The sequence below is a fragment of the Anarrhichthys ocellatus genome, unplaced genomic scaffold, assembly GCF_004355925.1.
Source record: "Anarrhichthys ocellatus isolate YVR2014 unplaced genomic scaffold, GSC_Weel_1.0 scaffold35, whole genome shotgun sequence".
Taxonomy (NCBI): Eukaryota; Metazoa; Chordata; class Actinopteri; order Perciformes; family Anarhichadidae; genus Anarrhichthys; species Anarrhichthys ocellatus.
Genome location: NW_022280065.1, coordinates 4,457,130 through 4,467,764, shown reverse-complemented (window position 1 = coordinate 4,467,764; position 10,635 = coordinate 4,457,130). Strand labels below are relative to the sequence as shown.

The window sequence follows — 10,635 nt, the reverse complement described above, 5'->3', positions numbered from 1 at the left end:
TTTTTTTTTTTTTTTTTTGAAAGTTAACTGAATATAACTGGGCTTTACTTTGTTGGTTGGGCAAAACAAAAAAAATGACATGGACTTGGGGTTTAGGGAATGGACCGAATGAATAACCGATAAAATAATCACTAACTGCAGCCCCACTAGACAGTTCAGGCACAAGCAAGGCTTTGATGTCACGTTGATAGGAGTAACGCTGTAGGCAGGCTGTTGAATGTATGTTTTTGTATCCTTAATGTTATATTTACATTATACTCACCGGGAAGTGTACTTTTTTCCCCATATAAAAACTCTGCTTCCTCATTGGTCTGTCTTTGTATGTGCAGAAATCATCAAGAATTCACAACAAGCCTACCAGGATGCCTTGGATATCAGCAACAAAGAAATGCCGGCCACGCATCCCATCCGCTTGGGCCTCGCTCTCAACTTCTCTGTCTTCTACTACGAGATCGTCAACTCACCTGAAAAAGCCTGTCAGCTGGCCAAGACGGTACCAACTGTCCTCTTCTCACAGCACTGTTTTATTTTGGTTACATCCTATTTAACGGGATGCTGGTAAATGATCTGTATATGTGTGAAGGAAGAGTACATTGCTGAGTGAAGTGCATGGTTACAATTCAGTTAAATGGGCATACTTTAAACTGAGTGAGACCGAGTATAGCTTTGGGTGTGTAGTTCATATTAAAAGATTGGTCTAATTGTGATTATCCCAGTCTGTAGAATATGATGTGGAGGTCAGGACACCTCTGCACCACAACATTTCACTTTAAATATTTTGACACACATTTTGCCTCCTGCAATTAAAAAATGTATCTTATTGCGATTTAGATACAATTTTGATTGTTACTACTTATTTTGTATTTAAACTGTGCAAAATTTGTCAAAACTCCAGAGCATAACTTGGAAATTTACCAATCCTTTTCAACCGTAGCTACTAATACCATTAAGGATGTATCTGTTCTATTTAAGTATCCACATAATGCTTGGCCTTTTTTAATTGTTAACTATGAAGCTTCAGAGGTACTGATTGGTGGATTTGGTTACCTTTGGATATCTAACATGCACACATGAAAGTGATGTCAAGCTTTTAGTCTAAATCTCAGCAAGACAGCCATTGAGTACATTTCCGAAAATTTCAAACTATTTCTTGAATTGCACATGGATACAACATACTGTAAATTGGTCCTTCAAAGTTTACTATGTTTTTGATGTATAGTCTTTTTAATTCGAGTTCTTGACACTTTTGTGATACCTTTTGACAGTTCAAACCTGTGCTCCAACATAGTTTATGTTCTTATGACCCAAATCTTGTATTGGGACCTATTATTGGATTTGTCACTTTTTCCCCCGACAGTATTTACTTAATTCCATCTCATGTCAGTGAATGTACAATCTGTTTTTGGAAGCCCTGATGGCTGTGTGCATCTTTTCCAGGCCTTCGATGAGGCCATTTCCATGCTGGACAGCCTCAGCCAGGAGTCCTACAAAGACAGCACCTTGATCATGCAACTGCTCCGTGACAATCTGACAGTGAGTGTCTCGTCTTTATGTCCCAGTATAATATAATATTTGTCGCGTTTAGTGTAGCATAATCTGCATAGACGGCTGTTTAAATCACACAAATATCCCGTTCTGTGTGTTTGGAAGTTATTGACTGTATCTACATTGATTAATCAAAGCTCCAAGTCTGTCTATAGGCCAATAGACATTCTTGATTTCTTCCCATGGAGCTGACATTAAAACTATTTTCGTCACAGGTAAAAGAGGTTAGCGAACCTCTGGGGATTCCCAGTTTGTGTGCAATAATCCTAGTGTCCTTTGCTTTGTTTCAGCTGTGGATGTCAGACGCCCAGGGTGACTGTGAGGGAGATGAGCCGGAGCAGGAGCCGGAGCCGGTACAGAAGCCGGAAAAGGAAAAGGAAAAGGAAAAAGAGCCGGAGCCGGAGCCGGAGGCTGTAGCTTAGAGGAAATGAACCTCGGGGGAAAAAAACAAGAAAAACACACATTTTTTACCTCTCACCAGCCTAAGTTGTGTGTGTGTGTAGTTGTGTGTGCACATACAGATATGTATGTTTACACTCAACTCACAATGTGTAAAGTACAGTATGTGTGTGCAGATACATTCGTGTGCGTGCGTGGGTGGGTGTGTGTTGTATGAGCACCTCCACAGAGAAAAGAATGGAATAGATCTGTTTGGTTTCGTTTCAACATTACTCATTGTGTCAACCAGTGGATGTTTCTTTTTCATTTTGTTTCTTGTCCAGATTAAATCCCTCCTTTTAGGTCCAAACCAACCCCATGTTCTTTAACCTTATTCACTGTAGCAAACAAAAAAGTCAAACAAAAAAACTTCTAATTTTGATAATTTATACATTTTTACTTGAACTCAACATTTACAATCTTTGACACTTGGGTCTACAAAATCCTGAATGAAGCATGTAAACTGTAAAAAATGAATTGGTCACATTGGTCTGAATTGTCTAAACTGTGGGCTTCATCACAATGGCATTGCTCCTGTAGATGGCAGAATTAACTTTGGTAAAGATCTGTTACTATATAGCTTGTATCCATCCCGCCCTGTCACGTCCAGTGTAGCAGCTAGTGTTTTTATGGGTGGTACGTGTGTCACGGCTCAGTGGGTTCTGTGTGCATTTGGATGTAGGAAAGGCTTTTTTTTTTTTTTTTTTTTTGTATGAATGGCCACTTACGGAAACTGTGGTAAAACTTGGGTTGACGGTTTTGTTGAGGATTTCATTCCATTTAACTGACATCTTTTCACTCTCAGTGAAATGTGTTGACTATAATTTCCTGCAATTTTCCACAACACATGACAAGGTATAGACGGCCTGAGATAAAGTGAACAACTTGACAAAATGGCTCGATACTGTAACTTTTGATATTTTATCTTTTCAGCAGTGCAGAGGATACTTTCGCCATGTGCTTGTCTGTGGCTTTCTACTCTTTTTCTATTCAGGTGTTTTGTGTTTTCTTTGTGTATTTTCTTCCCTTTGACTCCTGATTTGGTTCCTGGAATGTATGTGGTTCTCATGAGTATGGTTTGAGGGTTAGCCGTGCTTTGAAACTGGCAGGTTATGCTAAGGATTTAGCTTGAACCAGGTGGTTTACAGTAACATTTACCTTTCTTGAAAGTACATTGTGAAAAAACTAAAACAATGCTAAATGTAAACTGATTATCAACGTAACTTGGTAGAAAGCTGTGTTATGACATTTAGTAGTCAGAGTAGTGCCAGTTTCTTCTAATTACAGTATCTTGATTTTTAAAAGATGGGATGCAGGATTCAGAACACTTTTGAGTACGTTATTTGGTTATGTGCTTTTCATGTAAGTGGAATTAAAACATTAAAATCAAGTGTGCTGTGCTCGATGCATTTGTTTGCTCTCTACATGTGAAATGACATTTTTACAATGCGTTAACATCGAGACATCCTCGGTGATCTGAGAGTGTACACATCTTCAAGCTAAGTGAGGACTGTTTTATTTAGGTAAATGGCTGCTAGTGACTCCTCAAGCACACCGCCAAGGTCGGCATTCATTGAACAACTTTTGTTCATTTCTAATGTTGGAAGTCCTACACTTTGGTATATTCTAATATTGAAGAAAAATACTCGCGTGCCACTTTGCTGTACTGCTGAAAGGCCATGACATGATAAAATACTTTAGCTTAAGTAAAAACTCTTTATTTTCAATACCTTTAATTTACATTTGATTTCTCTACACAAACCTAGACATGATTAGTCTCGCCACACAAGACAAAATAAGTGAAACTCACATGAGTGATGACTCTTGATTTGGTATTTGCATAAATGTCACTCTAATCTGTCTTCACAGCCAGGCGGATCATAAGCACACTGCTGTAAACCTCTATTTAGGAACGATAGTAAGCCGATCACATCACATTCTACCCTAAACAGTGACATGTTTCGCCCTGATCAATGGCCTTTAAAGACAATCTAGAGAAGTTTCCCTCAGATAGCAGCTGATAATGCCCTTAAGAGATACACCACACAGCATATGCTCCTATTTATATATTAAAAAAAAAAAAAAGGTACATTTATAGCGTGAAGGGTTTGTATGTGACTCTCACCTGCATATCATATTTGCTAAGTCACCGTGTCACACGAGGCATATCATGCGGTGTGTGCAGTAAACCCTCGTGCCTATACGCCATGACAAGCCCATGACATTCCGAGCACCGGTAGCAGGGATCTCCCCGAAGCTCTGCGGAGGAATTCACGTCGTCCCCACACAGAATCACCAAACAGTCGACTATTGTGGTCAACCCAATAAGTCAATTTCAGTCTTTAACGATGCGTTTTTTACATAATTTCATCATCATGCGTACAGTTGTGGTCAACGCCCCTTTTGTCGACTTTTTTTTTTCAACTACACCGATGGATGATTGGTCCATTTGGGTGACGCGCCCACTAGTATATAAACGTCAACTTCCTGCTGCTCACTCACCCTCAATCCCGGCTGTTGGTGCTGTGTGAGTGCGTGTGTGCTCCTGAGCCCGCTCACACATTCTATAAAAAAAAAAAATACAAAAAAAACCTCAAAACATAAAAAAAACAAAAAATCCCTCTTTTTTTTTTCCTTCTTCTTCTTTTTGTAACAACGGTGAAGCTGGAGTAACGTTAGACATTCGCGGACTGGACGGTAACGTATAAGAACGGGCTGCCTAACAAATCCAACGGCATTTTATTTTTTCAGTCGACGTGTTACTGGTTCAGAACCGAAACTAAGTAACGTTAATTTGCTTTTATCAGTGTGTCACATTTAAATGACAGTTTTAACCCCATTAGAAGTCGACATTTTGTAATTTTAACATATTTATCTCATACATTTTTTACTCAAAACCCTTGAACTGACAAGCCAACGGTTGTTAACGTTAACCATCAGCATTCTGCCCCCGAACTGACGTGACGCTCGTGACCGTGAGATAACCATTCGTACTGTAGCCGGAAAAACTTTTTTTTCCCCGTCAAGAAAATCCGGCTTCGCCCGAGGTGCTTTACTAGCCTCGATAATGAATCCCAGTGCTCCCAGTTACCCCATGGCTTCCCTGTACGTCGGGGATCTGCATCAAGATGTGACCGAGGCCATGCTGTACGAGAAATTCAGCCCAGCCGGAGCTATCCTATCGATCCGGGTCTGTAGGGACATGATTACCCGGCGTTCCCTCGGATACGCTTATGTCAACTTCCAACAGCCAGCGGACGGTAGGTACTTTATTAAATGTCTGTTTTTAATAATGACAGTATGTGACAAGTGAAAGCTAGCCCCCTTTTTTTTTTACTACACGTGACTGCGGCCGACATGTTGTCGGTAGGTTCTCCTCAGTTGAACCTCCCCAGCAGTGGCGTAGCAGCAAAGCACCACGTCCGCCCTGCCCACCCTAGTAATGTAGCAGTGTACCGCTATCTATCGGCCAGCTGAATGCTCAATGCCTCTTTATCTCCGCTCTGTCGGGACAACACCCCAACTGTTCTCCCTAAACAGCTGACACAAACATTTTGATTGAATCTCCCTAGAATGATCTGAACATCCATCTTTATTTGTAGATTAAAAATAAATAGTATACCTGTTTTATAAAAATGTTAGAATATGTCAGCCCTGCATACTGTATAGAAGCCAAATATCTACATTTTCTGCATTCCCATGATGAGGGCACCGGTCTGCATTTGCCTTTTTGATTTTCTTGGATGCAAAAATGTTTCACCGCCACAACATCATCATGGTGGTAAAACTGTACCCTAACGCTAACAGTTTTATTCAGTTTCCCTACAAACCGTAAGCACTAGAACCACCGTCAAGACTGTTCGTCATAAATAATCTAAACCCTGCTCCCGTGTTTCTTCCCTCAGCCGAGCGTGCACTGGACACCATGAACTTTGATGTGATCAAGGGGCGGCCTGTGCGCATCATGTGGTCGCAGCGGGATCCATCACTGAGAAAGAGCGGCGTGGGAAACATCTTCATTAAGAATCTTGACAAGTCCATCGACAACAAGGCTCTGTACGACACCTTCTCTGCGTTTGGAAACATCCTGTCGTGCAAGGTAAAAAGACTAGTTTCCCCACTCAGGCTCCATCCACACTAATACGTTTCCTTTCAAAGCCAGGGTTTTATGAAAGATATGCGTTTCAAAACAGAAACCTAGTAGTGTGGATCTAACCCCAGTTTCTTGTATCTAACCTGAATTGGGGATGGTCCACTGTTGTGGTACAGCATTGTGAGTGCAGCCATCATTTGCATGTGTGAGCTTTGTAAATGTCCGATGGTAATTTATACTAGAGACATTACATCGTGTGAAATTGTCCCCCAACAGTTTGTCTTTGTTATTACATTCAGTAGACATAATAGATGGCAATGGGAGAAAGGGTTTTAACAATCACACAGGTTTAAAGTAATTCTGGACTCGTTTCCCAACACAAGGACACAAAAGAATAGTCAGTTTCAGAGAGGAGATGAATAAGACAGTTTCAGGTTCAATGTACTGCATTGTGTGTGGCTTTAAAGCAGCATGTGTTTCTTCCTCTAAGGTGGTTTGTGACGAGAATGGCTCTAAAGGCTACGGCTTTGTGCATTTTGAGACTCAGGAGGCAGCTGAACGAGCCATTGAGAAAATGAATGGCATGCTGCTCAATGACCGCAAAGTGTAAGTGAATGTTTTTAATATGTTTCAAACTAATACGTGAAGCGGAGAAATACTTTTTGTTCAATTAACGCTGCACATGTTCTGATTCGAAGGTTGCACAATGATGCTTGTGCACATAATGTGTGATAAGTGTGTAATAATGAGCTTGATGAACACACGGTCTGCTTTTCACTTGCGATGAGCAGAACATTTTATCATTCCTATAATTAACATAGTTGATGTCTAATTAATTATTTGCTTAATGTCCATTTCAATGCAGCTTCGTGGGTCGCTTCAAATCTCGCAAAGAGCGCGAGGCGGAGCTGGGTGCCCGAGCCAAAGAGTTCACAAATGTCTACGTCAAAAACTTCGGTGAAGACATAGATGAAGAGAAGCTGAGGGACGTCTTCAGTAAATATGGTCAGTCATGGTGTCCAATCTCCAAACAGCTCTATGAAATGACTTAAGTCTGCTCCTGTGCATAGAGACGCAATGGTTTGATCATCTGCATTAAAACACGATTGGGTAAAATATAGTTCCTAAATGCATGTCTCTGTTTAGGAAACGCGATGAGTATCCGCGTCATGTCGGATGACGGCGGAAAGTCTCGAGGCTTCGGGTTCGTCAGCTTTGAAAGGCACGAGGATGCCCAGAAGGTAAGAGTTTGTCCCAACCGCCTGGAGACGTCCACCACTACGCCCTCTGAGTTGGCTTTGTTTTCCCGTTTGCTTCAGGCAGTGGATGAGCTGAACGGGAAGGAGTTCAACGGCAAGCTCATCTACGTTGGCCGCGCCCAGAAGAAGGTGGAGCGACAGACTGAGCTCAAGCGCAAATTTGAGCAAATGAAACAAGACCGCATGACTCGCTACCAGGTCCTCTTCCTCTTGTCAGATTCAACATAATTTATTGTGCCCAAAGTGAAGCGTCATAGTTTGATAGTTGCTTCTAATTGATCCCTTCGGTGATACCGTCCGGTCAAGCAGGTTGACCGGTTGCAGCTTTGTCAAATTCAGTGCTCCCTCCTCAATAGGTTGCACTGGCCAAAATGGCTGCAACAGTGACTCTGTAGTTCATGGGCCCCACCTTTCTTCACCGTGATCTCTGGGGATAAATATGTATTACAGACAAATGCATTAAATACATAGTAAAGGGACTTTTTTCAGTCCTTTGGCATTGGATTATTTTTACCCAATATGTAATGTTTTCAAAGAAAAGTTAAGATTAGTTTTGTCTTATTTTCAGGGTGTCAACTTGTACGTGAAGAACCTTGATGACGGGATTGACGATGAACGTCTGCGAAAGGAGTTCACACCATTCGGCACCATAACCAGCGCCAAGGTAGGACATCAGCTGTTTTCTTTGCTTTCTGTAATTTCATAGATGACTTATAGGAACCGCTCTCATTTACCGGTGCCCAGATTCATTCATCAGTGACATTTGACTCTCTCGCTCTCAGGTCATGATGGAGGGGGGGCGCAGTAAAGGTTTCGGCTTTGTCTGCTTCTCGTCCCCGGAGGAGGCCACGAAAGCGGTGACGGAAATGAACGGACGCATCGTAGCGACCAAGCCGCTGTACGTGGCCCTGGCCCAGCGGAAGGAGGAGCGCCAGGCCCACCTGACCAACCAGTACATGCAGCGCATGGCTAGTGTGCGTGCGGTGCCCAACCCGGTCATCAATCCCTACCAGCCGGCCCCGCCCTCTGGCTACTTCATGGCAGCCATACCTCAGGCCCAGAACCGTGCCGCTTACTACCAAGCTGCTGGGCAGATGGCCCAGCTCCGCCCGAGCCCACGCTGGGCCACCCAAGGTGTCAGGCCACAACGTGAGTATCTAGCCTTTCTTAAGCTGTCCTTCAATCATTGTTTTGTCATTTTAAAGCACTGAAACAAAAAGTAGTCGTTTGTACACAAAGCCACTATGTTGTTGTGTGTTCATAGACTTCCAGAACATGCCGGGTGCTATGCGTCCCTCAGCACCGCGCCCTCAGACCTTCGGCACCATGCGGCCGACCTCCCAGGTGCCCCGCATGATGTCCACCCAGCGTGTCGGTCAGTCGCCTATACTCGAGCCATAGTTTGTCCAACTGCGCATCAAATACAGTTCGACTGTATGTCTGCTGCTTATTTCTTTGCGTTTATGTTTCTGTACCCCTGTTCTTGCCACAGCTCAGACCATGGGCCCCCGACCGGCTGTCGCAGCTGCAGCAGCAGGCGTTCCTGTGCGCGGAGTCCCTCAGTACAAATATGCCGCGGGAGTCCGCAATCCCCAGCAGCACATACCTGCTCAGCCACAAGTCCCCATGCAGCAGGTACAAATCTCTTTGTTAGGCCAACTGCTGCGGCTAACCTGTTCTGCCCTCCATGTGGGGAAAACGTCTGACTTATAATTTCCTGCGTCCCTTTCCCCACAGCCTGCTGTCCATGTTCAGGGACAGGAGCCTCTGACGGCCTCCATGCTGGCAGCTGCTCCACCACAGGAACAGAAGCAGATGCTGGGTAAGCTTCAGCAACAGCTCTTCATGACCACATACCTCATTAGAGTGATGTAGCACTCATCCCCACCTTTCACTGCACCCAGTATGTGCAATATCATTTGAACTTGAGACTTTTACTCCACCTCTATCTCCAGCTAAGGAAACCACACCCCCACTTGACCTTCTCTGCTGTATATTGTATAACGCATGTATTAACATGGTGTTGTCTCAGTAACCGTCCCTCGGTGAGTGATGATTACATTCTGTATTAAATCCTCTGTGTCCGTCACTCCTCTAGGTGAACGTCTTTTCCCACTGATCCAGAACATGCACCCAAGCCTGACTGGGAAGATCACTGGCATGTTGCTGGAAATTGACAACTCTGAGCTTCTCCACATGCTGGAGTCCCCAGAGTCTCTCCGCTCAAAGGTAAGAACTTAAGTTCAGAGACTACTTTCTGTTCTTAATAGAAATGTCCCAGGAAACATTTACACCAAAGGATGTGAGTTTAAGTGCAAGTATGCTACTGAGCTTGATGTGCAGGAAAGGTGGATCTTGTGGCAGCAGAGCACTTTAAAGATCCCACCACGATGTTGTGGCGTTGCCAACATTCAACAACTCAATCTTTGCAGGTGGATGAGGCAGTGGCTGTGCTTCAAGCCCACCAGGCAAAGGAAGCCGTCCAGAAGACTGTGACGAATTCAGCTGGTGTCCCGAGTGTCTGAACCCAAGGTATGACTCGTTTCCCAGAGCTGCTTTAACAAGGAAAGGACGGTGTTGACAGGAGATTATGGCTTCACGTGACACTGCCACACATGGCATCCACATGGCTCTCAACATGACGACTGCTGATGCGGGCGATAGCAACTATGGTGTTATAAGCGAAGCACATAAACATGTACAGTAGTAATTAGTATCACAGATTGTCTTTTTGTGTTTTCACAGGAGTGGGGAACCTTGATACTAGCTTCACCGATGGATCTTAACAGTGAAAAAAATCTTAAAATGCATAAAACAAAGTAAAAAGAAGTCAAATGATATATTAAAAAAATAACTATGGAAACAAGTCTCCAGCCAGGCCTCTAATCAACAGAAACACCAGGCCTTGTTGGCTGAGTTAAAAAGAGAAAATACACAAAAAAGAGAAAAACTTAAAATAAAAAATAACCAGTTCATGAGAGGTTTTAGAGAAGAATTCCGTGATAAAATATGATTGAAAGCATTCCTTTTCTGCCATTGTTTTCCCTTTTTGAAATGTTTGAATGTTTGGGCTGTAGAAGACTGTTTATTGTGAAATTTCCCTTCACCTTTGCTTGCTTGAATAAAACTTATAAAGTAATCTGTATGTGTCTGTTGACTGTTTGTGAAATTACAAATAGTGGCAATAAGTCTGTTCCTATGACTGATAGTAACATGATTGTGGTAAGAGTCTCCAAATGTGTTGGTCAAATCAAACCCATTCAGAACTGCAATGATAAAGTGGCCAACAAAAGAACACTC

At 43.0% G+C, this 10,635-nt stretch overlaps 2 protein-coding genes and 1 non-coding gene across 4 annotated transcripts in view; all 3 read left to right on the top strand.

The window, feature by feature from the left end:
* Positions 1-3,383, top strand: part of LOC116393833 (14-3-3 protein zeta/delta-like) — a 7,729-nt gene extending 4,346 nt beyond the window's left edge. For both annotated transcript variants that reach the window (XM_031866498.1, XM_031866499.1), the window contains exons 4-6: positions 330-493; positions 1,438-1,533; positions 1,836-3,383. In XM_031866498.1, the coding sequence (XP_031722358.1) occupies positions 330-493; positions 1,438-1,533; positions 1,836-1,967 (392 nt within the window). In that variant the 3' untranslated portion in view covers positions 1,968-3,383. The remainder of the gene's footprint in view (positions 1-329; positions 494-1,437; positions 1,534-1,835) is intronic.
* A 1,115-nt stretch (positions 3,384-4,498) lies between these two features.
* LOC116393908 (polyadenylate-binding protein 1A-like) lies at positions 4,499-10,474 on the top strand. Its single transcript, XM_031866627.1, has 14 exons — positions 4,499-5,243; positions 5,889-6,082; positions 6,567-6,682; positions 6,942-7,081; positions 7,223-7,317; positions 7,396-7,533; positions 7,904-7,999; positions 8,118-8,484; positions 8,600-8,710; positions 8,828-8,970; positions 9,073-9,157; positions 9,434-9,564; positions 9,768-9,867; positions 10,081-10,474. Exons 1-13 carry the CDS (start codon positions 5,051-5,053, stop codon positions 9,858-9,860), a joined length of 1,902 nt encoding a protein of 633 aa, XP_031722487.1. The 5' UTR covers positions 4,499-5,050; the 3' UTR covers positions 9,861-9,867; positions 10,081-10,474.
* Positions 7,655-7,791, top strand: LOC116393949 (small nucleolar RNA SNORA5). Its single transcript, XR_004213414.1, has one exon. It is a non-coding gene; the product is annotated as a small nucleolar RNA SNORA5 (small nucleolar RNA).
* Positions 10,475-10,635: the final 161 nt, after the last annotated feature.